Source organism: Saimiri boliviensis, chromosome 2 (assembly GCF_048565385.1).
Source record: "Saimiri boliviensis isolate mSaiBol1 chromosome 2, mSaiBol1.pri, whole genome shotgun sequence".
Lineage (NCBI taxonomy): Eukaryota > Metazoa > Chordata > Mammalia > Primates > Cebidae > Saimiri > Saimiri boliviensis.
In genome coordinates, this window is record NC_133450.1 from 33773122 (window position 1) to 33800909 (window position 27788).

The window sequence follows — 27788 nt, forward strand, 5'->3', positions numbered from 1 at the left end:
AACAACCCAAATGTCCATCAGCAGATGAATGAATAAGTAAAACTAGGTGTGTCTATACAACAGAACGTTGTTTGACAATAAAAAGGAATGAAGTACTGATTCATGCTACAATAAGGCTGAGCCTTGAAAACGTTATGCTGAGTAAAAGAAGCCAGCAGAAGGACCACACATTATGATTCCATTTGTATGAAATGTCCAGAATAAGCAAATCATAGACATAGAAAGTAGATTAATGGTCGGCAGATACCTAGGAGTAGTAGGGGCTGAGGAGAAAGGTATTGGAGATGAATGCCAACAGGTACAGGATTTCTTCTTGGGTGATAAAAATGTTCTGGCATTAGATAATGATGATGGTTGCACAACTCTGTGAATTTGCTAAGAACCACTCAATTGCATATTTTAAAATGGAAACTTTTATGGTGCACAAACTATATGTCAATACAGTTATTATTTTAAAGAATAGAAACAGGTGGCCTGTCCACAGATCACAGTTTGCCAACCTCTGAAAGAGTTCAACTCTTTCAGTTTACAACTGAGCAAACCAAGAACTTAAAGAGGAAGAAAACTAACATCTGCTAAGCAACAACTATGTGCTAAATAAAAGGCATTTTGTATAAATTATCACTATACATTATCTCATTTGGAACAAAAGCAATTCAATGAAAAACACATGTAAAACAAGCAGTAAGATGCCCTGGACACAGTAGATGTTCACACTGTAATAATAGTATGTTTTTTGAGCATGTAACAAAAAAGAAAAGCAGTATCTTGCCCAACAGTGGTGTCCATTTACCATTTATGCCATCTGCACATAAAAGATAGGCTTGAATTTTTAGGAGTATGACTGCCTTAAAAAACAAAAAGTTGGCATTGTCCACAGACCAAAAGGCGGGAAGTCTTTATAAAGCCAGGCACCATCCACACAGAGCCCACTTTTTCTGCAGCATCCAAAGGGGCCAACCATGGCTGGAGAAGTTTGGAAACACTGCAGCTTTCAGATGCATCCAGGTCTCAGTACTTCACCTAGAGAGTCTTCTGCACTGTCTGAGAGCACCACACTGTTGCTCTAGGGAAGATCTTTCCACATGAAGACTAAAAGGCCCATGTGCGGCTGGGGAGCTAAAAAGGAACAATAAGGTCTGCTTCATAGCCCAACTCCGGGCACTCGGGATACAAGTGTGTATTTCCCTAGGTTTTAGGAAATACAATAGTAAGAACTACAGAAGTGACAACAGAGCCCACTGCCATTGTCAAAAAAACAAAAACAAAAACAAAACCAGAACACTTTTTAAGCTTCCAACTTCAGAACAAAGCATCATCAAGAAGAAGTTACATCTCCCAGGATCCCTATATGCAATGACCTCAGGAAACAAAAAATTACGTACATGTGTGCACTGTTGGAGGGGAGCAGAGGTTAGAATGAGAAAAATGGGAAAAGTGGTAGTGCCCATGGAGCTATATCGAGAAAGATTGTTCCTGCGCCACGGAGCTCAAAGACAGGAAACAACACTTTTTTTTTTACCACACAGAAGTTACATAATTAATAGAGTTTTATAATCTATAATATTATTAGAACTATAATCTGCCTACACAAAAAATTAAAATGTCTTGTGAATGAGTCTCATAACAACCAATAATCAACCACATGGTTGCTCAGCATTTATGGAAAGCGATGTGGTCGTGTGCATTAAATGCCTTAAAAAGTGCATGGCCTTTTGACACAGTAGACAGCTGCTGGAAATTTAATCCCCAAAACTTCCAGGATTCATAATACATTCATACAATGAAATCAATGCAGACATTTTTTAAATGAGACAGTGCTATATGTCACTTACCAGGAAATAAGCCCATAATATAACTAGCTAAGAAAATATTATAAAACAATACATGACATTACACCGTTTTTGTCCTAAATAATGACAATAAGTATACACAAGAAAAAATCTAGCGGGTTAGACTTAACTGTTGCTATTTCAGGGGGATGACATGGCTGGCTTAATCTTTCTACCTGATGTACTTCTGTACTGTCAGAAATTTTTTTAACAGAATGTGTATAGCTTTTCTATTTAGAAAAAAATGAAAATAGTATCATCTTAATTATCTAGCTAATTAAATCCTTAATATACAGACATACACAAATATATAAAATAAGCCTCTACAACACATGTGTTTACAGGTTGCACAGTGTGGCTATGCCATTTGTTTAAACAATTTTCTAGTATTGGATATTTAGGTTGTTTCCAGATTTTTGCCACTCTAAACAGAACTTGGATAGAAATCCTTGTGACTTGCTTCACATATTTTTAGTTACCTCCTTAGAATAAATTCCTAGAAGTGAAATTGCAGACCCAAAATGTGAACACGATTAAGGACTTTTGACCGTATTGCAAAATTATCCCATTAAAAAGTCAGTGCCAATTTATTTTCCCAACTGCAACGGAGGGGTAGCCTTTTCCCTTTATCCAACTCTGAGCATCATTATCTTTTCCCAGTTTTTGTTAATTTAGTAAGCAAAAAATATTCATCATCACTTTTATTTGTATTTCTAAAATGATGAAGATAACATCATTCTTATTCACGTACTATTATAATTGTATGACCTGTTTATTGCTATCTCTTGCCCACATTTCTACTAGGACCTTTTTCTTTCTGAATTGTAAGAGTTCTTTACGTAAGATTAGCTCTTTGCTGTTAAAGCTAATGTGTGTTGTTTGCTTTTAATTTAGTTTTTCTCTTTTTAGAAACAGGGTCTCGCTATGTTGTCCAGGCTGGAGTGCAGTGGCTATTCACAGGCGCAATCACAGTGCAACATGGCCTTGAACTCCTGGGCTCAAGCAATCCTGCTGCCTCAGCCTCTCAAGTAGCTGGGACTACATGCTTGTGCCACCATGTTCAGTTTTGTTTCAGCTTTGTTTAAGGTATTTTTGTCCAAAACTTTAAAATTTGTGTATATTTTCCTAACAATAAAAGGCATTAAGAATTCCAAATAATTGACTTACAAATGGGCTTTTGAACTATTATAAATTGTATGTATATTATCTTTTATATAGTTACTTTACCATATGTCTTAATCTCTTTTCTGCATGTAAACTCCTTGAAGGCAGAGGTCACATTTTTTGAACGCTCCCTAGCAATCAGCACACAACCCAGAATATAGCAGAGCTCAGAAATGTCTGGGGTGAAAAGACATTGTGTCTGGGGATTTGCTTTGAAGCAATCCAGTTTGGGGCAGGAGATGGAAATGAGGTAAAGATGTAACAGAATTGGCCATGTGTTAATCATTGTTGAAGTTGGGTGATGGGTAATGTTCATTATACTATCATTTCTACTTTGTTGTATTTTTTTTTTAATTTCCATAATCAAAAGATTGTGTTTTTAAAATGTTTGTTGTGTTGATTGGTCAATAGCATTAGAAAAAGACCTTCTGCAACAACAGTGGTGATAGAAATGGAATACATATGTATCAAGGCCACTTCCGCAGCCCAAAAATGTTAGGAGCACAGCCCTCGATATTAGGCAGGCTTGGGTACAAATTGTCTTAAGTTTAGGAACCTCAAGTCCCTAAGAAAATAAGAAAAGAAAACCTGAGTTTTAACCCCACTGAAACTCAGTTTTTCTTTTCTTATTTTTTACGAGATGGAGTTTCCCCCTGTCTCCCACGCTGGAGTGCAATGGCGCGATCTCCACTTACTGCAATCTCCACCTCCTGGCTTCAAACGATTCTCCTGCCTCAGCCTCCCAAGTCGCTGGGATTACAGGCACCCACCACCATGCCCAGCTAATTTATTTTTTTGTATCTTTAGTAGAGATGGGGCTTCACCATGTTGGCCAGGCTGGTCTTGAACTCCTGATCTTGTGATCTGCTCGCCTCCGCCTCCCAAAGTGCTGGGATTACAGGCGTGAGCCACCACGCCCGGCCAGTTTTTCTTTATAAATGAGGGTATTAATAACTATCTCAAAAGGTTGTAGTGGAGATTAATGGGTATAAAACACAGCCCTAGCAACTGATAGCACTCGATAAGAAGTGGACATCATTGTCATTCAGTGATGCACACACTTGTCAAGCTCCAGCCAACACAGCCTGATGGTGACAGTCCAATACACTTCCACTGCAGCTGAGATTTCAGCTAATCAGCTTGGGCACCAGGCAGATGACTTGGTAGAACAGATGTCAGGAGTTGTGTCCCAGATACCCAGAAAAGAGAACAGATAAGACCATAGCGAAGGGCAAAGCCTACAGCTCCTGACCTTACTCAACAGGTCACCGAAGAGGCTAAACTCCACATCCTAAGGATGCAGTCAAGAAACAAGAGTGATGAAGCCCTTACCAAAACAGTTAGAAACCTTGATCAAACATTGGCATCGCTGGGAGAACGCCAAAAAACACAATGTCTGTGTCCCACTCCCAGATTTTTATTTCATGGTCTGGGACGTGGCCTAGGTTTCAAGACCTTTGAAAGTCTAACATGATCTAATGTACGGCTCTAGTTGCTGCTACAGAAAGAGGAAGGCTGAGCCACTCCTGTGTGTGAGCTGGGGTTGGAGATAGGGAGGGAAGAGGACAAGGAAAAGGACAGAGGCCAGCGAGTCCCACATGAGGCCCATTAAAGCCAAGTCAGTCATGTGGTCTCAAGCTGTGTCCCATGCCAGGCAAATCCAGTCCCATTAGAGTCCCATCACTCCCCCAATAAACTTCAAGAGAGGGTTACTGTGTAATAATTCATCAGGCTAAAATATGTTACTAATATCACAATGTGTGCATATCAATATTCTAAAGAATATTAAAGTAATGTAGTTTATATCTGGGTTTTGGTCTTGAGGGGAAGAAAAAAGCCCAACTAAGTGATGGAGGTCGGAGAAAGGGGAAAGCATTCATCTCCCAGCATTTTGGCAGCCTGTCAATGTGACTGAAGCACACTCGAAGAGGCAGCCTTATTTTGTGAAGTTATTGTGGTGTCTTTGATCAGCAGGAAAAGCCTATCCATTTCAATCACTGTAGCTGGGATGGGCCCACTGTCTGGCCATCTGGCTGCCCACCAGGGTGAGCTAGCCTTCAGCCTACAGACACATGGCAGTGCTTAGCATGTCAAACACATGAAGGGTTCTTCACTATCTATACAACTCTTGCTGAACTTCAGGGACCCTCACATTTAGCAATTTAGCCTGGACTAATCTGGAAATTCCCTCCCCCCAGGAAACACCACCTGGTCTGGCCTGGCCTCACCAAAACAAAAGCTGGCCAGTGGGCTGTCTGTCGTGAGGCATCCAACACTTCAGAATCAGGAGGGCAGGGGTCAACCATTCCTATAAGCAAACACCCAGGATTATACAGGCCTGGAGGAACAAAAAGCCCATGGCCACAGACTCCACTCCCCTCCGTTACCTTTACCCTGTCTCAGCCCCAAACTAATCTGAGAGAAGTCTGATTCCTCCCCCAGACATGAACTCTTAGCAAGGCAGTTTTAAATACATACAAACATCACCCACATTCTTTTTTCCAGAATAAACAACTTGGGGATTTTCAACAAAAAGTTTAGGTTTTCTCCTTTTTTTTTTTTTATTTTATTGCATTTAAGGTTTTGGGGTACATGTGAAGAACATGCAAGATTGTTGCATAGGTACACACATGGCAGTGTGGTTTGCTGCCTTCCGTCCCCTCACCTGTATCTGTCATTTCTCCCCATGCTATCTCTTCCCACCTCCCCACTCCCCTTCCCTCCCCCATTTCCCCCCAACGGACCCCAGTGTGTAGTGCTCCCCTCCCTGTGTCCATGTGTTCTCATTGTTCAACAACCGCCTATGAGTGAGAATATGCGGTGTTTGATTTTCTGCTCTTGTGTCAGTTTGCTGAGGATGATGGTTTCCAGGCTCATCCATGTCCCTGCAAAGGACACGAACTCATCGTTTTTGATGGCTGCATAATATTCCATGGTGTATATGTGCCACATTTTCCCTGTCCAGTCTATCATCGATGGGCATTTGGGTTGGTTCCAGGTCTTTGCTATTGTAAACAGTGCTGCAATGAACATTCGTGTGCAAGTGTCCTTATAGTAGAACGATTTATAATCCTTTGGATTTTTCTTAAGTGGTATAGTGGTATCGACCATAAGATCTCAGGAAGATTTGAGTAGCAGAACTACAGTAGAGATGGGAATAATGATCATGATCATGATCATGATAAAACTTATATATTATTTATGTGTTCCAAGTGTTTTATATGTATTAACTGATTTTATCTTCATCACAACCTAATGAGGGAAGCTATAATGATGATCATTAACAATAGTAATTATAGGAATATATAATATATGACAATTATTTTTACATACGATGATAATGAATAAAAACAGATAAGCAATATAATAATCAAGCTCCATTTTTCAGATAAGGCAATAAGAAGCTCGGTGACTCACCTGAGGGGTGAGGGCTGAGCTTCGTGCCCAGGCGTCCAGCTCCAGGAGCAGTGCTCTCACCCGAGCACCAGACTGGCTCCTTCCGGAGCACACTCAGAGTGTCCTTTAAAGCTGCCAGCTCAGAGAGCCAGCAGAGCATGGAGGGCTTGCGAGGGCTCTGGAGTTGGGGATTTGTGAGTCTGAGCCCCAGCTCTGCCCTCCACATCCAAGCCTGCTGCATCATCTGTAAGTGGGGATAATGACACCTACCTCACAGGCTTGTGGTGACGCCGAAATGACAAAATGAATTAAAAGCACCTCTCCCAGGGTCGGCAACAAAGGTCAGTTCAACGCACCCACTATCAAGCCTGGTTGTCCACTTGGATCAACCGGAAAGTGTTTAAAATGCTGATATCCAATCCCCAACCTCCTCATCCCTCTTTATTTCCGTCTCAACAAAAAGTTAGTCTCAAATCAGTAATCCGCTGTGTTCCACCTGGAAATGAAACCTGAAACCCCTTACACCACAGACTAGCCTATCCACGCTTTGCTGCACTGACTGAAAATTACAGGGAAGCTTTTAAATCCCTGAAGGCTCTGCCCCTGGCTCTAAAACAGCAGGATTCCCCCAAAGAGGAGATGAGCAGATTTCATATTCCACTTGTTCAATTAAACAAAGGAAGTTGCAGGCACCAGGACTGTTCCCAACCACTTGGCTAAGCTCACCATCGTCTGGTGGCTTTCCCCACTTCCATCAGGACAGCACCTTCACCCAGCTGGCACCATATCCGATGCTCACAGAAGCTGCCCACCTGCCAGGCTGCTCCCACCTCAGCCACAAGCCCCTGCCCAGGAGGAAGCAGCTCAGAAGCTTTCCTGAGAAGCACCTTTCTGTCCCACCGTTGCCTGTGTTTTAGAAATAAATAGTCTGTGCCAAGGCCAGGTATGATGGCTCACACTATAATCCTAGCAATTTTGGAGGCTGAGGCAGGAGGATCACTTGAGGCCAGGACTTGAAGACCAGTCTGGGCAACATAGCAAGATCCTCATCTCTAAAAAATGTTTTTAAAATAAGCTAGATGGGCCGGGCGCGGTGGCTCAAGCCTGTAATCCCAGCACTTTGGGAGGCCGAGGCGGGTGGATCACGAGGTCAACAGATCGAGACCGTCCTGGTCAACATGGTGAAACCCCGTCTCTACTAAAAATACAAAAAATTAGCTGGGCATGGTGGCACGTGCCTGTAATCCCAGTCACTCAGGAGGCTGAGGCAGGAGAATTGCCTGAACCCGGGAGGCGGAGGTTGCTGTGAGCCGAGATCGCGCCATTGCACTCCAGCCTGGGAAACAAGAGCGAAACTCCGTCTCAAAAAAAAAAAAAAAAAAAAAAGCTAGGTGTGGTGGCATGTGCCTATAGTCCCAGCTATACAGAAGGCTGGGGTGGAAGGATTGCTTGATCCCAGGAGTTCAAGGCTGCGATGAGCTATGATTGCACCACTGCACTAAAACCTGGGCAACAGAGTGAGACCCTGGCTCGAAAACAAGAAATAGTCTGTGCCAAGATCAACAGAGTCAGCATTACCTTGACAATGCACTAACCAGAAGATCATGCAACATGAGAGGTAGGACTACCTGACTTAGGTTTTTAAATCTGAGTACATGCATACTCGTGTGTGTGTATACACACACACACACACACACACACACACACACACTCCAAGAACCATAGTACACTTTGTGCTCAAAAAGGTCTCTGCTTTGTCAAGGACTGGGGATAGAAAGTAGGGAGGGCAGGGGGTAGCAATAAACAGGGAAGGGAATACCGGGGTTGCCCATGGAAACTGGCAGGAATAAGACAAATAATCAGCCTACATTTGACAGAAGAGAAAAGCACAGGTCTGGCCCTCCAAGGAGACAGCCAGCAGGGAGGACGGGGACCAAGCGATGCCAGTTTCCTGGCTCGAGCTTCCATGCGTCTTTTCAGGACCTACTGCCAGTTGGCAAGACGTGGTGTGGAGGGCCGGGGAGGGGAAAGGCAGCGCAGAGGGGAGCTGAAGAGCCACCCACTCAATTGTTTCCCAGAAAGTGAAGCGCCAAGCAGCCCTCATGATCTCAGGACACCTCCTCTCTGCCCGCGTCCAGGAAAGAGCGCAAGAGGATTGCCCAAGGCCTCACCTGGGTAAAGGTGCCATCCTCGCTACACTCTGGCACAAACACAGCTTCCTGAGGCCTCTTGGATTGCTCCAGGGCTTGGGTCCGCTCCTGGCGACACTTGCTTTGGCCAGCGTCTAGAAGGGGAGAGGAGCGGATTTCATATTTCACTTAGATTCCGCACTGGGGCCCGGGGACAAAATGGCTGAGAAAACCAGTCCTCCTCTGCAGGAGCCCACACGCAACCAACTGGCTTGTCCAAGCCTACAAAGGTCGGGGCTAGCGACTGCTGCGCAGCGAGATGTCATTCAGAGAAAAGGGCGGAGTCATGTTTAACCCAAGCTCTGCCCGTCTTTTCTCCCAAGTACCTCTACCCACGCCCTAGAGAAAAAAATGTTTTACTTCCATTATTTTTCGCTGGCTTTATTTTAAAACTAGTAAGCCGAACAGGGGCTCCATCATGTCTTATGGTTCAAGAATTGCAAACATTTTCTTTAGAAAACCAAAGGCTCCAGCGCAGCCAGCGGAGTCACTTGCAATTCCTGTGATGGCTCTAAGCAGTCCAGGGTCACAAGTTCAAGTATGTACAGGACTCAGGGAAAGAGATACAAATTAGAGTAACCAGCCGGGTATGAGAAGAATGGCATTCCGTTCTGAGAGACTACAGGGAGCGCTGAAGACTGTGGCAAACTGGAGAACAGGCGCCCCTTGAAAGGGGTAGCTGTTATGCATGTCTGGCCATGTGCTGCTTTGTAGGAACATAGACCTAATGTTACCAGACTTTCCAATTTTGGAACAGAAGGACAAACAGCCAGAATTTTTTCACTGACTCTCCCAATTTTTAGATGTTATCCCAAACGCTTTTCGCTGTTTTTAAACAGGCGTGCAGACCAAACAAAAGACGTCTGGTAGCCAACAATCTGGAGTTACGGTTCAGGAGCCAGCAATAATGTCTTGCCATGTTATGCATCTCTTTAAAAAGAAAAAAGAAAAAGGAAGGCATTTTTCAGGTAGCAGCACATCTCTTTAAGCCCTCGCCTGGGGGCAGCGTTTGAGAGACAGAAAAATGTTCATTCCTTCAGGTAGAAGGAATGCCCTGGTGGGAGGGGTGGAGAGATAGGAAAGCAAAATGAGTGGACAGACACATTTCAAGCTCCCCTGCTGGGAATGCACGGGGAGGGAGCTGGGGTGCCCAGGAGCCTCTCCTCGGTTGAGGGGAGGGTGCGCACACTCACCTTTGCATCTGCCTCGATGCACCACACCCAGGGTCGGGTCCCGGCACTTGGCTCGCTGGTACTCACACATGGACTCGTAGGACCTGCCATCAGAGGCACAGACGGGTTTGGCTTGAGTCCTGGAGCAGTGGAGGTTGCACTGAGGGTCACGGTCACTTATTAGAAACTAGGTTGGAAAAAAGTGAAAGGGCACAGAGGTTACTTTTGCAAGAAAAGTAGGGGCGAGTCCATGACTTACAACAGTACTGGTTTGCCTTTAGAAAGTGAGTCCCAAATAAACCCAAATAAAACCCTAAAGGCGAAGGGAAAGGAGCAGCCACAAAGTCTAACCAAGGAAGGCATCCTCTATGCATCCTCTATGCATCCTAAGAACAATAATGTCTAACAATGACTGACTATTAACGGGCACTGTGCCAAGTAATTCACATCCACAACCTCAGTCCTGAAAACCTATGAAATAGTAACTCTTTATTCTGTGGACAAGGAAATCGAAGCCCAGAGATGTGACTTGCCCAGTGTCACATAGCTATAAGCAGTGGAGACTGAATTAGAATCCAAATGTGTCAGAAGTAAAATCAAAGCTTTACCCTCTAGGCTGTCCAGCCTCTCCATCCACACAGATGGCCATGCAGCCTCTATTTGGGTACATCCTCAAATCAGGAACACACCATAAATCTCCCAATTCCATCTCTGGAAAGTGTTATTTATTAGATGGTAGTGAGCTCCAAATCTATCATCCCTCCCATTTTTACCCACCTCTGTCTGGCAGAATATAAGTCAAATAATTTTCTGTGAGAAACAGATATCCTGATTTTTAAAATAACAATAATAATCAGCTTGGACAATGCTAAGTTAAGCAGATTTTCTTGGTGCAGGACTTCTCAGACGACTCTGATACATTCTTATGCATTGTGAACTTCCAAGACGCATAGTAAATTAAAGATAGCTATAAATTATTTGTTACTCCTCCCATTTAGATACGGCATCTAATTTCCTCTCCCTTAAATCTGGACTGGTTTCAGGAACTTGCTTGACCAAGAAAATGCTATGGAAGTGGTGTCTGGGGACTTCAAAGTTAGGCTATACAAAGCCTTGCAGCTCCTTCCTGGGCCTCTTGTAATACCTTCTCTCAGGGAAACCAGTGCCATGTAAGAAGCCTAACAACCCTGAGACCACCATACTATGAGGAAGCCCAAGTTAACATATGTCAAAACCATGTGGAGAGAGAAATGCCCAACCAACCCAGACACAGAAACATTGAGTGAAGAAGCCTTCAGGTGAGTCTAGCCCCAGCTGTCATCTAATTGCACCTCACAGAGACGAAAATAAATGACTGCATGAAAACCACCCAGCTGAGCCCAGTTAACCCACAATACTGAGAGAGATTGTAATAACAAATTGTTTTAAGTCTTGAAGTTTTGCAGTAGTTTGTTATACAACAATCAACCAGATCAAAGGGCATATACAATGAAGCAGCTTCCAAAATTACTTAACCATGAACTGCTCTATCAGGGACCCCCCTGGTAACAACAGAATGCAGTTGGAGAAGAATAATTGGGCCATTACAACCATGAGCTTCTGTCCCATAACCCACGATTAGACTGTACAGGCCCTGAGACCTGGATCCACTCTTATCCACTCCCGTATAGCAGAGCCCTGGGCACACAGAACAAGGCTCCATCAGACTAGGCTGAGGGAATGAATGTTCCACAGTAATGAACGGCAATGTCATGAGCACACATCAGGCCATCGGTAATAGTAGAGTTGACTATGTGATCATGCCAAGCTCATAGAGGTTTTGGGAAGGTGTGAATGCAAACTCTGTCTCAGATGTATTTATGGGTCCTTTGCGTGAAGCAAATAGATGGGGACTTGTTGACCCTTTTCCAGATCAGCAGAGAAAGTTTCAGAGCTAGTCCCACACCTGTCAGGGACTACTGGAAACACACACGCCACACTGGCCAAATTCAAAGAGGGCCTGAGCCTGTCCATAAATACAGACCACCTCCCAGCTATAAAACTGGTCTCCGGGCCAGGTACGGTGGCTCAAGCCTGTAATCCCAGCACTTTGGGAGGCCAAGGCGGGTGGATCACGAGGTCAAGAGATCGAGACCATCCTGGTCAACATGGTGAAACCCCATCTCTACTAAAAATACAAAAAATTAGCTGGACATGGTGGCGCGTGCCTGTAATCCCAGCTACTCAGGAGGCTGAGGCAGGAGAATTGCCTGAACCCAGGCAATGGCGTGGTGAGCCGAGATGGCGCCATTGCACTCCAGCCTGGGTAACAAGAGTGAAACTCCGTCTCAAAAAAGAAAAAAAAACCAGTCTCCTCTGAGGCCTGGACCTCATGCCTGGCTGCTGGCTGCCTAGCACAGGGACGGAGCAGCTGAGGGCCGAAGCCACTGCACTGGCCTTGTCCAAATAGACAGTGAAATTAAGCGTTCTCTTCACATGCCTTGGGCTCCCACGCACTCACAGGTAGGACCTGAATCTTGCCCAGGGCCCAGAAGGAAAAATCTGGATAGTGTCTCATGAGCACAGCATTTGATTCAGTCCAGTGCTCAGGGGTAACAATAAATAACACAGATCATCATCTCCAGAGGAAGCTCACTGCCTCCAGGACTGCCCCATGGAGGAGGGGTGAGCTGGCAGGAGAAGTGGGAGAGCACAGCATTGTCCACAGGCAACTCCTGCACAGGTTCCCCAGCCTCAGTCTCCCTTGAGTTGCCCCTGCTTTAAACCTGCGAGCGGTGCGTCCCACTGCTCGGGGACTCTTCCGTCGTCTCTCAGGCCTGGTGAGAATCAGACCCAGGGGCCCCTCTCTGGCCCTCTGCTCTCTCTTCCCTGCTCCCCCTTGCTCCCTGATGGTGGGGCACACAAGCCTGCTTCCCATTTCTCAAATGAGCTACCTCCAGGCCCTCAGCCATGCTGCTCCTTCTCCATTCCCTCCCACCCTACTTCGGATGCTGGTGCAGGCTGCCTCTTCTCGGGGGCCCTCCCTGACTCTCCCAGGTGAGGATGATCTCCTGTAATACCCTCTCACACTTCATTTTTCCGTCATGGCTCTTCACACAGTTTGTATTGATGAATTCATTGGTGTGATTTGGTTAACAATGGAATCCCCAACTCTGAACTCCATGCAGAAGAGAACGATGTCTGCTTTGCCTGTGAACACCTTCCCCTGGCATCTAGCACAATTCTGGGGCCCTCCGTTACTCGTGGAAGGAGTGCAGCCCTGTAGCAGCATCTCCCGCATGGCATTACCTCAACACCTGCCGGTAGGACATGACAGGCCTGGCCTCCCAGGCTCCTGCCATCCTCAGGGATCCCTGGGGCCACACCCTCATACCCCCATGCTTTGAGCCTTGCCCTTCTGCTCAGCCATGTTCTCCCATCCCACTTCTGCATTACATGTGGGCAGAGGTGGCCCAGAGTCTGCCATCTTCACTCAGCCCCAGAACAAGAACTCTCATCAGGAGCATCTCATGCTGGGCCTGACCGGCCTGGAGGGCAGAGTTGTCTCACGTGGATGCTCAGCATCTGGTGTCTGGCACACACAGTAGGCGCTTGGTCAATAGGTTTTGACTTTGTGAAGTTGTTTTTGCAAGTGGACCAGTGTTTCTGTTTGTTAAAATGAAAGGCAGTGGGGCCTAGTGATTAGAAGCATGGCTCTGGAGCCCAGTCATGGTGTCAATCCCAGCACCAGCACTCACATGCTGTTTAATCTTGGTAATGTTGCCAGGCTTCTCTGGGCTTTTGGTTTTGTCATCCGTAAAATGAGAGTAGCAACAAACCTTGCCTCACAGGGTCATGTGAAGATTCAATTATTAACATATCCTAAGGCACACATAAGTTCTTGTTCATCTTCTTTCCTTGGACTTTAAGTGAAGGGGGCACGGTTTAAGAGAACACACAGAAAAAAGAAGGAGAGGAAGACAAAGTTTCTTTTCAAACCCACTGAGGTTGCCTAGTTGCCTACACTGCAGCTCACGGGGCAGGCGAGCTGCCAGCGTCCCTGTGAAGTTGAACAGCAGGCCAAAAAATCGGTTTGAAAGTGGATTGCTCTACGCCAAGAGAGAGGCCACAGCAGCTGTGCCAGAGACCAGCTTCCTAACAAGGGGAACACTCTGTCTGCAAACAGACAGGTTAAAGAGCTTCAGAGGCTCCACCCTTTCCAACACACAGAGATCATTCTCCATTTTGGAAGAGCACCCAAAATATTCCTGCCTAGAAATTACTGGTCCCTGAGGACAAATAAAAAATTCAGAGATAGTGTGGGGTCATTGACAATCTTCAATCGACTATGGTGTCTCACTTTCATCTGTTTTAGGAACTGTGTGTATTTGTGATTGTTTTCACACACACACACACACACACACACACACACACACACACACACACACAAAGCACTATAAAATGGAGCTTTAACTGGATGACTATGACTACCTTATTAGGATAAGATCACCCAAACCTCCAGGGCCTCAAAGAGATTACTCTGTGTCCACAAACACTGAGAATGAGGTAACCTGCCAGTTCATTCCTTCTTCTGTTCCTCTGCTCTGTATTCAATACGTGATCACCAACAGCGAGCCCAATGCTAGCAGCATAGGAAGCAACACGTAACCAACATGGTCCCTGCTCTCAGTGAGCTTACCATCTAGGGTGGAGACAAGGAGCATGTTAACAGTACACCATGGAACTATTAAGACAGAGGCAGTAAGAAAAGACTTAATCCGAGAGACTCTGGAATGCTCCAAAGCCTCACAGTCCAACAGAACTTCTCACGATGATGGACATGTTCTGTATCTGTGCCGTCCAATACAGCAGCCACAAACCACATGTGGCTATTAAGCACTGCAATGTAGCTAATGCAACTGGGAAATCAAACATTTAGTTATGTTTGATTTTAGTTAATTTAAGTTTAAATGACCACATGTGGCTAGTGGCGGTAGCAGCAGCCCAGTTATAAAGTAAACAAACCAAGAGGAGAAAAGAGAGGAGGGAGCATAGTCCTCAATCAAATTTTTCTCAGTTGAGCCAGATGAAAATTGATTGGACTAACAGAAAAAAGAAGCCGATCCTGAGAATAGTTTCTACATTTTGAAATTAGACAGTATGTTAGGCTATTCTTGCATTGCTATAAAGAAATACCCGAGGCCAGGTACAGTGGCTCTTACCTATAATCCCAGCACTTTGAAAGGTCAAGGTGGGAGGATTGTTTGAGTTCAGGAGTTCAAGACCAGCCTAGGCAACATAAACAGACCCTGTCTCTACAAAATGTTTCCAAGTTAGCCCGGCATAGTAGTGCATGCCCGTGGCCCTAGCTACTTGGCAGGCTGAGATGAGAAGATAACTTGAGCTGGGAGGTGAAGGCTGCAGTGAGCCATGATGGTACCACTGTACTCCAGTCTGGGAAACAGAAAAGGAAGGGAGGGGAGGGGAGGAGAGAGGAGAGAAGGGGAGGGGAGGGGAGGGGAGGGGAGGGGAGGGGAGGAAAAAAATAAAGAAAAGAGAGGGAAAAGAAAAAAGAGGGAAAGACAGAAAAGAAAAAGAAAAGAAAAGGTCGGGGCGGTGGCTCACACCTGTAATCCCAGCACTTTGGCAGGCTGAGGCAGGTGGATCACGAGGTCAAGAGATCGAGACCATCTTGAACAACATAATGAAACCCGGACTCTATTAAAATACAAAAATTAGCTGGGTGTGGTGGCACCCACCTGTAGTCCCAGCTACTAGGGAGGCTGAGGCAGGAGAATCACTTGAACCCAGGAGGCAGATGTTGCAGTGAGCCAAGATCGCGCCACTGCACTCCAGTCTGGTGACAGAGCAAGACTCTGTCTCAAAAAAAAAAAAAAAAAAAAAAAAAGATAGAAAAGAAAGGGAGAGAAGGAAGGAAGGAAAGAAGAAAGGGAAGGAGGGAGGGAGGGAAGGCCTGAGACTGGGTAATTTATTGAAAAAAGAGATTTAATTGCTCATCATTCTGTAGACTATACAGGAAGCATAACACTGGCATTTGCTCTGCTTCAGGGGAGGCCTCAGGGAGCTTTTACTCAGGAGCTTTTACTCAGAAGCCAGGAGCTTGCATGTCACATGGCAAAAGCAGAAGAAAAACGGATTGGGGTGGGGAATGTCATGCACTTAACCAGATCTCACAAGTACTCACTATTGCAAGGACAGCACCAAGCCATGAGGGATGCACCACAATGACCAAAACACCTCCCAACAGGCCCTACCTCCAACATTGGGGATTACATTTCAACATGAGATTTGGGTGGGGACAAATTTCCAAACTATAGCAGATAGAAAATCAGTTCACTATTTATGGCAAAACAACCAGGATATTCCAGGAGTTTAGAGTTACTCTGGAGCAATCATGGTTGGTGGAAATCTGGGGCGGTTGGGCAAAGGCAAGCCATCTCTCCAACAAGCCAAACACTGACCCATTTCCTTTTAGAGGGGAATAATATTTTTACCGAAATCTTCACATATATTCCTTTCCTTCTTCCTAACCATAGGACAGTAAAAACAAAATAATAATGTTAAATATGATTGCATAATACAGAAACCAAACAAAAGGACCTGGGATAACTGTGTATCTGCAGTTGTCTCTCTCACCCATTCTCCCTGTAGGGTGGATGACTCCAAGCATTTCGTGTTTTGTTCACATTTGTAAAGTAGGATAGATACTTGATATACACATAAACAAATCATTTTTCCTGTTGAAAAAGTAAGCTACTGATTGGGGGCTGCCTCTGCTATGGAGGAGATCAGGGCAGATGAAATCAATTTTGGACCAACCATCCCCTCCATCTGAAATGCACACATGCTGATTCTTCCCCTTCAGTTCCCAGCAGAGTAGAATGCAAACTCTGCCACAGCTTTTGCTCAGGGAGACCACCCCAATACCACAAGCTGTGTTAGGTTTGACTGACTGCCAAGTTTCCATGACAATATAGGGAATAAAAGAGCCAGGCTAAGGTTCCATCTGCAAGATATTTAATTCTTTATAATATATAGCTGTTCTCACAGTCTTAACTTCCACCGGTTAGTATCATGCTGACTTAACCAATATCTAAAATCTAAACAGGCATTTTTCTGGTAATATGTATACCTCTATATTTTTCCCAGGTGTAGAGGAGGAGACAACAGCCATACTAAACAACTAGGTCAGTGGTCTATCCACTGAATTTGGGAGAGTGAAGTCCACAGTTTGGAGTAGCAAGTGACATTTCTCTCTGTGATATCATACTCAAAAAATCACAGGCCAAACTCAAATTAATTTTAGGTTTTTCTTTAATAAATTCATATGTAACACAGCTTCAAGTACTCACTTTCAACCTTTTTGCTTCACTTATCTATTGGAACAAAACAAATCACCCCTAAACTTAGCAGCTTCAAACAACAATTTATAATTCTGTGGGTTGCCTGGGCTCAGCTGGGAGGTTCTTCTGCTCCACATGGTATCACCTGAAGTAACAGATTTGACCGCCTTGAGTTGGGAGGTTGGCTGGGGCTCTGTTTCCAACAGTCTTTCCTGTCTTAGCCATGATGACTTCATTTAGTCCTTTATCTTTTGCCTGGCTGTCTGATTCTGTGCAACCAACCTTCCTCCCCCATCCTTACCCCTAATTCAAGTTCAAATTCCACATCGTCACTGAAGTTATCATCCTAAAAAGCAAATACTTTCATATTTTAAAACACATCATTAGCTTCCTTGGCACTCCTGCTGCACTGTTTATACTTCTATCAAAACACTCAATATACTGCATTATCCTTTATCTGTCTACATGTTTACAAAAGATTGTGTCTTACTCCTCTTTATATACATAGGAATCAACATGGCACCTTATCAAAAAGTTTGTTCAGTACATGTTTGGGGAATGAATGAATGAATATCAAACCTTACCTAAAATATATCACAAAGAAGTAGCTCCTTTTTCTGTCACATACTGCGAAAAGAAATATTCTTTGTCCAACTACCACGAACAGCTTAAAGCTCTCAAATGTATAGTTATTAAAGGTATTTGTTCTCTTCTCTTTTTTTAAAGAACATCTATCTCTTAGATAATAAAACCTACATATTAGACATGGTATTTCTTCCTTGGATTAAAAGAAAAGAAAAAAAAATTTCTAACTTAAGAGAATGTACCAGTATGGCTTAGATAGTACCCATATGTCACTAAATCATCATGGAATTAATTCCCAATGAACCTGGCTTTGCCTCCAGGAAGCCTTTCCACCACTCTGGAGATGAAATCAATTTTGGGTCATCTCGCCCATAATTCAGGCAGTATCTGAGACCCTAGATTGATAAGTCTGTAATGAATATATATCAAGGTAGAAAATGCTCACAATTTAACAGCCAATGTGATTAGCATTCTAGTTTTTCTGGCAACTACCATAGGCATGCACTTGAGTAAGAACAATAGCCAGATGGGAAAATAATTATAAATAAATCAATTTTTTGACACCCTAAATTCATTTTTCTACAGACTCAACATTGTAAATGATGAGTTTTCTCCACCTGAAGATGCTCAATCTCCAAATGCCTATTTGGACAGAAAGGAAAGGAGAACAATCCCTACATGTATGCCTGCTGGGTGGTAACAGGCAGGGCAGAAACCACAGCCTAGCTCTGCAGCTGGGCTGTGCACGCACCAGGCCCTTTCCCTGTAATGTGCTTCCACCTCATGAACTCCAACTTCAGGGCAAACGGTAATATGTATACCTTGGGGCATCTGACCCCCGAAACAGGTTCGGATCCCTGCGATGAGCCCCCAGAACACCCAGTATGGGCCACTGTGACCTGTGCCATAATTGTGATTAAAATGGCCCACGTTTAATTATAAGTTTCTTATCCATGCCCCTCCACTGCGCTGTAAGCTCCCTGAGGGCAGAAACCAAGATCTGAGTGTGACGCTGCTGCATCCCCAGGGCCCAAAGGAGGCATTCGATAAATACGGATGGCTTGAATGAATGAGGAGAAAACTGAGGCAGAGCAAGGTTAAGTCAGTAAGTGGCAGAGCACTCCTGTAAGTCTGACTCTCACAGCCCAGATTCTTTCTCCTACACCACACTGGCTTCCTCAACGTAGGTATGTCAGATGCTATACCCCAGATGCCACTGAGTGGAAGAAAGGGCTTTGCGGTCAGGTCTGGCACCAGTGGTTGGGGTCTCTAGTGGTGGCCCCAGAAGAACAGAAGAAGAGAAGGGCACTAGAAGCAAAGAGAGCTTTCCCAAGGGAGAGGATATGTTTCTGTCTTGTTTGTAAATCACAGTCCAGCTCAAGTTTTTAGAACTCAAGTACTAAAAAGCATTTCTGGGAGGTAAACCTCCCAGAAAGTGGGGGAAAAGTCACTCTTGAAGCCAATGCCTGGAACAAAAAGCAGAGAATCACATTCCAGACGTCTAGCTGCGGCTCAGCCACTTGCTCTCCAACCAGGGACTGTTCGCCTCTCGCCACATCCTTCACTGTCTGCAAGACTGGCCTTGGGCCTTCTTCTCTGGGGCCTGCATCTTTGGGAATGGAGAGTGGTTTCCCATTAAAAGGTCACTCACACACCTACGATCAAATTCGTCATCTGCATTAAAAATCCACATCCCTATATCTGCCAGCTCGCTCTCACCCTTCCCTGACCCCATGACCATTGCATTTACACAGGTGCAAAGAAGGGCCTCGACCTGCTGGCTTCAGAGTGGGGCTCAGTGAAGATGGAGGAGGGAAGATAAGGGAGGTCAAAGGGAAAGAGGCCTTGCAGCAACAGCAGCATCTGCTCTTCCTCCCCACACCTCCGTGACAGAGCTTGACAGCAACCCGCCTGATTAAAGGGCTTTTCACGCTGCTGAGGGAAAGCAGATACCCCCCTCCAGCTGTTGGGCAGCTGGAGCCACTTCTGTTGTTTTAGCCAGGAGAGGCCTGACCTTTGTCACCCCACCACCAGCCCCTCCCCAAGGGAGGAATTTAGTGGTCACTTCACCCCACCCGACTTCCCTCCTCCACTGTGCCCCCTCTCCCAGGCAGCCACAGGGATGGCAGGCCAGGGCCTAGAGTCCAGGGGAGAAGGCTGTCTTACACCAGGTCCCACTGTGTGGGAGGGCGGGAGAGGAGGACCCATGGGTTTGACAAAGCAGCTGAGACCCTGCATCTAAAGAGACCCTAACAAGCATGCAAAGAGGAACGAGTTAACTTACACACTCCCAACCCACGCAGATCCTCTCTGCAACCCCAAACCCATGCTTCTTGTCAGTCTTTTAGAAAGGCAGGTGCATGTAAAGTGAGGGTTAGGGCCAAAGTCATTAAATTTAAAAAATAAATAAATAAATAAAGCATTATTCTAAGTGAAAGAAGCCAGACTCAAAAAGTTACATACTATATAATTCCATTTATGTGACATCCTGGAAAAGGCCGAACCAAAGTCATAGAAATTGGATTAACGATTGCTAGGGACTGGAGGTAAGACGAGAAGCAGGAGACAATGTTTGTGGGTGTTGCAAATTTGTTAAAATTCAATTTGTTAAAATTCATAAAAGTATATACCTAAAAGGGGTCAACTTTACCCCATGTAAATTACACCTCAATAAACAAGATAAAAACAACAAACACAAAATGAAAAAAATAAAAATCCAAAGAATGTTTGCTTTGAAGGGCACATCAGACCCCCATAGGCACTCAGAGAAGATTCTGGCGATTTCTCCGCCCACCCTCTTTAATACAAGCCACCATGCTAGGTGCATTGAGGGTTACAAAAATAAATAAGAGCATGGGCCCTGCCCCTACAAGCTGATCTAGTTGCAAAGACTGACATGTGAACATATCTCCACCAGGGCTGCATTTTTGAAACAAGGAAGCAAAGCCTAAGTCACAAACAAACAAATAGGATATGGTAAAATGGGATGCCAGAAAATCCAAGATGTGAGATGGTCACAGCAAGCTCGTAGGAAGAAAAAGAGAGGGAAGGAGAGGAAGGGAGGAAGGAAATAGAAGCATCTATTCGGCAAAGACTCACTGAGCACCTATGATGCTCCAGGGCTCTGCTGAGTGCTAGACAGAGCAGCTGACCCTGTGTTCTGTGGGGCTAGAAAAAGAGGTAAATTCAGACTGAAATGATTCAGGAGGATTTCTCAGGGAAGGAACCATCAACTGGATCTTAAAAGATTTTCACAAGTAGGGAGGGATGTCAAAAGAACACACTAAGCAAATCACAGCAGGTACACCTAAGTAGATAAGCAAAGTAATTTCAAGATAGAGTTTAGAAATCACGATTCATAGAAGAAGTCAGCCCCTAGGGCCAGGTTGGGGAGAGATCATAGAGGGTCCTGAAAACTCCCAGCTGTCTTTGGTGTTTTGTTTTGTTTTGTTTCATTTTGTTTTTGTTTTTTTTTTTTTTTTTTTTTTAACTGAAAGCCAATGAAAGAAGTAAACACAAGATCAGACCTGAGCTTTGGAAGTCTTTGGCAAAGGTATGAGACACAGCAGAGAGGACACTTAGGTGGTTACTATACTTGAATAAGACAGCAGTGGGGATGGAAAAGAAGGCATATTTGGGCCAATGAAGTGGCTGTGTGTCCTGGGTAGTAAGTGTGGCTACACTGTAGGTGATGAGCCTAGCAAACCCATCAGCGGCCCCCAAGAACTACAACCTCGTCACAGGCAAATGTGAGTTTCTGAGTCCAACACTAGGCATCTATATGCCTGCTGCCTCTTCCTGCAAGCTGGTTATCCCAGGCTGAAAAGCAAATGCACCAGGCGGAATCTGGACCAACTGGATGAAATAAGAACATCAAGAACCAAATGCTATCACTGTCTTACAGAACAGGGTTGCTGCCCATGGAGATCCGTGTGCTTCGTCACTGCCCTACAGGACTTCCACGAGGCTAGGAAGGGCAGGGAAGGATGCCACAAGCATGCATCCTGGTGAGAAAAGAGGAGAAAGAAGGACAAGTGGAGAGCAAAATACTTCTTTGCATGAGTGGAGTCCTACAGCTTAAATGTCCTTTAGGTTTCAGTCCTCCTTGATCACCAACAGGGCATCAAGCCTTTTACTCACAGGTGGAATGCATTTATTTTTCTTTTCTGCTCATGCACACACACCCCTGCCCTGCCATTAAATAGTAGCCAACAGAACTAGGGAAGCAGGGGCTGGAGAAAGTCACGTGCCCATTCCTCTCCTCATCTCTCAAAGTCTGACACCAGCACAAATAAAAACTCCTCTTACTCCAAATCAAATAAACAGAGAGCTCTCCAGGACCCAGGATCCAGATTGTTTCAATCCTCTCAGCCCACTAGCATTAAGGGGAAAAAAATAGAGATTAAGCTGATAGTATTAACAAGGAGCCACAAAATGGTCTCATACTTGGGGTGCATCCAGGAGACCATGGATTATAAGAGAGGACTTAGACTTGTGGGGGTGCAGAGGCAAAGAGGACAAGGAAGAAATTTCTTCACGCCTGTTTGGTCCTAAGTGTCCTGCCCGTCCTCCCAATGACACATGCATATGATAGGAAGGGTTTGTTAAGTCAGCACCATCTCTCCACCTGGCAGAAACAATTTATTCAGCCATGGCTAGTAGGTCCTTACAAGGTTATCCTGGAAGCTCCCATGAGCTTTAACCAGCAACATGCTCTCAGTTTTCACTGAGCAATACTAAGAACACAAATATCTAGCATGTCACTGAGCCTGCTGGCTTGTGGCAGGGAGGCCCGGACACTCCTGTGCCACCTGACCCTGGGCAACCATCCTCTGCTCATCATCACTGCTAGCATTTTGCACCCAGTGATATGTGAGATGTTTTACCACTGGGGGACTGAGGGAGACGTTCTGGGGGAGTGGGGAAGATGGCTGGGGTTGATCTCAATACAACTGGGTGCTGGGCCATGACAGAACCCTTCTGGTTGGAAAGACAAGATCCCCAAAACAGACAGAATTGTTTTTGCAAGAGACTTGGGGAGATTTTGGGCAAAGTGGGAGATGCAGAAGCTGAAAGGGTCCTTTAAAAGATTCAAGTTCCCCTTGAGAGATTCTATGCACTCACAGAGCTAGATGACAGAGAGAAATAGAAACGAGGCAGGTCCTTCTCCCCACCTCTGCATGAAGCCCATCCCTGCTCTGGCACCTGAACCAGCAGCTTTGGCAGCAGTGGAAGATAGTCCCACTCCCCTGGACCTGGCTCTCACCATAAGCACAGCCAGCAATAAGCATCCTTTGGGCAAAGGGGAAATTACAATTTTTTTGTGGAAGTTGGCACTACAAGGTAGGGACTAAGCAGAGTTACCATTTTAGCAGATGAAGGTCTTAGAATCATTGTAATTTGGGAGTGAATGTGAATGTGGCACCATTGTGTAATCACAGACAGAAGAGACCTGGAAATATCAGTTATAAGAATAGATGCTAAGGGGAGAGTGGGTCCCTTTAGTAGACTCTGAGATTCCAACAGGCAGCCTCAAACTTAGGAAGAACTTGTAAAGGCCAGTGGTGGATCCAGAGATTGATTTTCCATAAAGGTGACACTGGAACTGGCTCTGAGACAAAATGCCTCAGTGATATGGTTTGGCTATTTCCCTACCCAAATCTCATCTTGAATTGTAGCTCTCATAATTCCCACATGTCGTAGGAGGGACCTGCTGGGAAGTAATTGAATCATGGGGGCGGATTTTCCCATGCTATTCTCATGATAGTGAATAAGTCTCACAAGATCTGATGGTTTTATAAAGGGCAGGTGTCCTGTACATGCTCTCCTGCCTGCTGCCATGTAAGATGTGACTCTGCTCTTCCTTTGCCTTCCACCATGATTATAAGGCCTCCCGGCCCTGCTAAACTGTGAGTCTACGAAACCTCTTTCCTTTATAAATGACCCAGTCTTGCCTATGTCTTTACTAGCAGCGTGAGAACAGACTAACACGCTCAGTAACTCACAATGTGGCTGAAATGAAGCTAACTTGGCCCAGAGTCAGGTGAAGAGTTTGAAAGGGGTGAGAGTTGGATAGTGCTTTCAATAAAAGGGCTGATCAGTTGAACCTGTTCATGAGCTGAGGCATGTGTGTGTCCATCAGTTGGACACAGGGACATGCATGCACACACTCTCACACTCAGAAAAGCCTTTAGGAAGTCATTGTTTGGGAGGCACAATCACTAGCTCTTGTTCAAGAGTCTAGGGCCAAGAATGTGGAAGGAGAAAGCCGCCAGCTAAGTTACTTGCAAAAACAATAGCACTGGAAGTCTCTGTTTTCCTCCCCTCTGGATCTGCTCTGCACTGCCAGACGTAAGCCCTTTGATATCACGATATGTTCCCCAAAGGAGGTGAATGGAAACCCCATCAGTGTCCTGTAAGAGACCGTCATGCCACCCACAGAAGTCATGGACACGCCCAGTCCCTTCTACAATGGGTCAAATGGACCAGGTGAGCCCCACCCAGCACGCTTCCTGCTCCAACCCCAATACAGCAACAGCCCAACAGCATCTTAAGGGGTAAGAAACCCAAAAGCCACGCTCCAGGCCTGAGCCACTAAACCCACAAGGCAGACTCTCCTCTTGGCTGCGTCTCCTTTCTCATCCTGCTGCAGAGCTGCCGTGAGCCCTCACGACACCACTATATGGGATTCTTGGTGTTGCTGCTGTTCATTCTCTGACCTTAGAAAATATTTATCCACTTGCATACTGTGCTTTTGCCACCTACTGTTCCCCTTATCAACACAAAGGGGCCCAAAACAGCCTCACCATAGCCCACCCACGGATAAAAGACTTCCACACAAATTCTAAGCATAGCAGGAAGAAGAGACAGAGCATTACACTCTCCCAGCCCCTAGGGAGTAGGTCACGGCTCTGTAATAACTAAATGGAGAACTGGTATATTTCAGTGTCCTAGGATTATCATGAAGGAAAATGTCATTTGAGTGACTGCTTCATTTGGGTGAAATCCTACGGCATACACAAAGGCCCATCTTCATTTTCACTTACACAGTGGAGAGATTTACACTGACAAAGGAGATAACAGAGGAAGAAATACTTCATCCACAGCATTGAGGAAATCCACTCCCTCACAGCACTAAGCCCTGGGAATGAAGCTGAGTAAGTGCAGACTAAAACAAACAGAAGAGGAGATCCCAGTCTTGCCATATCATCGAATTCTGCTGGGGCTGTTTGTGTTTAACTCGTGTGCTTCCTTTCACTGCTATTTGCACCGTCTTTGGAGATCCTGCTGTACTGACTGATGTCTGGCTTCAGATCACCAAACACACAAGTACATACGTGCACACATGTGAGCATGTGTGTGTGCACAGCCCCAAACACACACACAGAATGCTTTCAAAGTCACAGACAAAAGAGGAGAAGGAATAGCTTGACCCATGTGGGACTGCCACTGGTGCTGGCGCTGTGAGACCAACTCAAGCTGCAAGTCCCCACTGCGTCTCTCGGACAAGGATTGATGACCACTGCCCAGGGCCCAGGCTCACGTCTGACTTCACACAACTGTGAGGCTGTTCTGAGCAGGAGAGAAATCCTGTTGACCCAAACTGGGCCAAGGAAAAGTAAATAAAACCATGTCAAATTCTACAGGCAGGAAAGGAAGATCGGTGGAAAACCAAAGCAAACCCACTCCTAAGGGAGAGAAAGCATGGTGCTTCCACGTACTAACCCTTTTCGTTCCAGGGCAGAGTGAACATCTTTCTTTTAAGGATAAAAACCTGTCTTTGACTACGAGGATCTTTTTCTGTTAGTACAGACACTTATAACCCTTAAGTTCAGATTTCCCTCAAACAAGGGATTAGGCAAACTGAAAGGACCCTTGCCTCTGCACCTAGCAGGTCCCATCTGTTGAGCTGTCCTGTAGAAACAAGATAGCAAGGGGTGGGTGGATCTACTCCCGCAGAGCCTGCAGGGCACACCAAGCAAACCCTGCACGCTCGCAAGGAATGGGAATTTCACAGGCTTTTTGATGCAAAGGATAGCACCCAAAAGACTCGGTACTAAAGATTTTTCATCCAGCCTTCAAAGTGGTTCTCAAGACTTTTTACTGACCAGAGCAACGCTCACAATACAAAATTAACTAAAACCAAAGCAGAGTATCAAACATATATATAAATACACATACATATGATACATGCTTACATGGGTATATACATAAGTAATCTTCCACTCCAGAGAGAAAAAGATAAAGACAAAAAATAGGAACTATACCAAAATGTTAACAATGGCTGTCTCTGAACGATAGGAATATAGGTTATAGACGCGTTTGGCTTTTTTCTTAGCACTTTTCTTTAGTTTCCAAGTTTCCTACAATACACCTGTTCTAAAGGGGTGAGAGTAAGGCACACACAGAATCCAAACAGATCGGCCGAGACCTGCCTTTAGCCAAGTTCCACCCAAAGTTCTATTCCAAATTCTGCTGTCACCTCAAAAGCATCCAACGCTGGCCACCAATGGCCCACACAAGGCCAGTGACTGGGCGAAGAGCTTGCCCAGACTTGCAGTGGGAGGGAAAAGGGGAAGGATGGCTCTCAGCTTCTTGATCTCTGGAAGTCTGATGGGGCTTCCTGTTCCTCTGTATCACACCTACGGTCCTCAGAAGTTCAGCACAGAACAACTCAGTGTCCTTTCTCCACAGCGTCATTAGCAGTGCAGGCCCAGATGCCCTCCTCGGGCAGCATCTACACAGGCAACAGCATCCTCACCACATGGTCTCCCTCTTCAGCTCAGATGACACGGACAGGCAGTCTTCATCCTTCCCTATGATGCAGCTCTGAATCTCACCGGTTGGGATGAACGCTAATCTCCCAAGCCAAAGTGCTGCTGTGGTAGGGCCTGCCGGCAGCACTCAGCAGCCTCTCTAAGGCACATATGTAACCTGTATGGGCCCTCAGAGTAGAAGGTGGTGAAGAGTGATGAGACATCAACTGGGCGAATGGGGGAGAAATGAAAATCACAGGACCAAAAATAAGACCTCACAGGGAGGGACATCTGCTCGCCCATCATTCCTGAAAGGTGCCCTTAGAACAAAACTCCCCTGGCATTTATGTTCTCGTGAAACCATTCAAAACCTGCTAGTGCAGTTTTATACACTAGCTCCACAACCTGCCACATTCATTGATTCCATAAACATTTACTGACGCCCCTCTAACATCAGCCACTGTGCTGGGCACGGAATCTGCAGGGAGGGGCAGACTGCAGTAGTTCCTGCCCCTCATGGTCTTGTGGGTGCCATCCCTGCTGTTCCTATTTCACATCCTTCTAAGGCCTTGGTACCCCTGAGCTACAAAGTCAGGTCTCAGGCGCAGACTTCAGAACGGGGAGACGGCAAAGCAGAACCAGCCCTGTGCTGCCACCCACACATAACAAGCTCCTTGGAGGAGGTTGTTCTTGGTCTGATTCACAACACAGGTCCCCGCTAAAGGGCAATTTCATTCCTGACCTGATCCAGAAAAACATATCAACTCTAAAGAGACCCCAGCAAACTATCTGGAAGAGGGGGCTTGGGAGGCAACAGGCCAGCTTCAGAAGCAGCTCAAGCTGATCAGAGTACTTAGGCTAGGTTAAGGTACAGGGCTGACTGCCTCCCGACCGGCCTCTGAAAAGAGGGCTGGGGGCGACTTGTGCTGGAGTGCTTGGTCTTGTGTGAGAAACTATTTCTTCTAGGGAAAGCAGAAAAAGACAATTTTAAATTTTCTCCTTTTTACCTCGATAGAGTATCTCTCTCCAAGTTCTGATGCATTTAAAACATCTCTAAAGGAGAAACTGAAAGTAGAGGTTGCTTTAAACAGATTCCTCATGCCAGATCTAAATCTGTTTGGGGTCTCTGTCTTCACCAGAAAACTTTCTTAACAATTATATTTTAGTGCAGAGTTCCAAGAAAGAAGACTACATTTATCTAAAACCTAGTCTATAAATTACCCAATTGCACTGCTGAAATTTTGCAGCATTCTAAGAGGGAATTAGAGAGGAAGGAGTCGTAGTAGAATGGAAATAAGTTTCCAGGGGATTCTTATTGATTGTATGCCTTCTATGTGCCAGGCACAGGGCT

At 45.3% G+C, this 27788-nt stretch overlaps 1 protein-coding gene across 3 annotated transcripts in view; it reads right to left on the reverse strand.

The window, feature by feature from the left end:
* The window catches only part of SMOC1 (SPARC related modular calcium binding 1), a 152154-nt gene that overhangs the window by 71314 nt on the left and 53052 nt on the right, over nucleotides 1-27788 (reverse strand). For all 3 annotated transcript variants that reach the window (XM_003924483.3, XM_039469292.2, XM_010335216.2), the window contains exons 2-3: nucleotides 9775-9940; nucleotides 8564-8676 (exon numbers count right to left, since the gene is read on the reverse strand). In XM_003924483.3, coding sequence (XP_003924532.1) covers nucleotides 8564-8676; nucleotides 9775-9940 — 279 coding nt within the window. The remainder of the gene's footprint in view (nucleotides 1-8563; nucleotides 8677-9774; nucleotides 9941-27788) is intronic.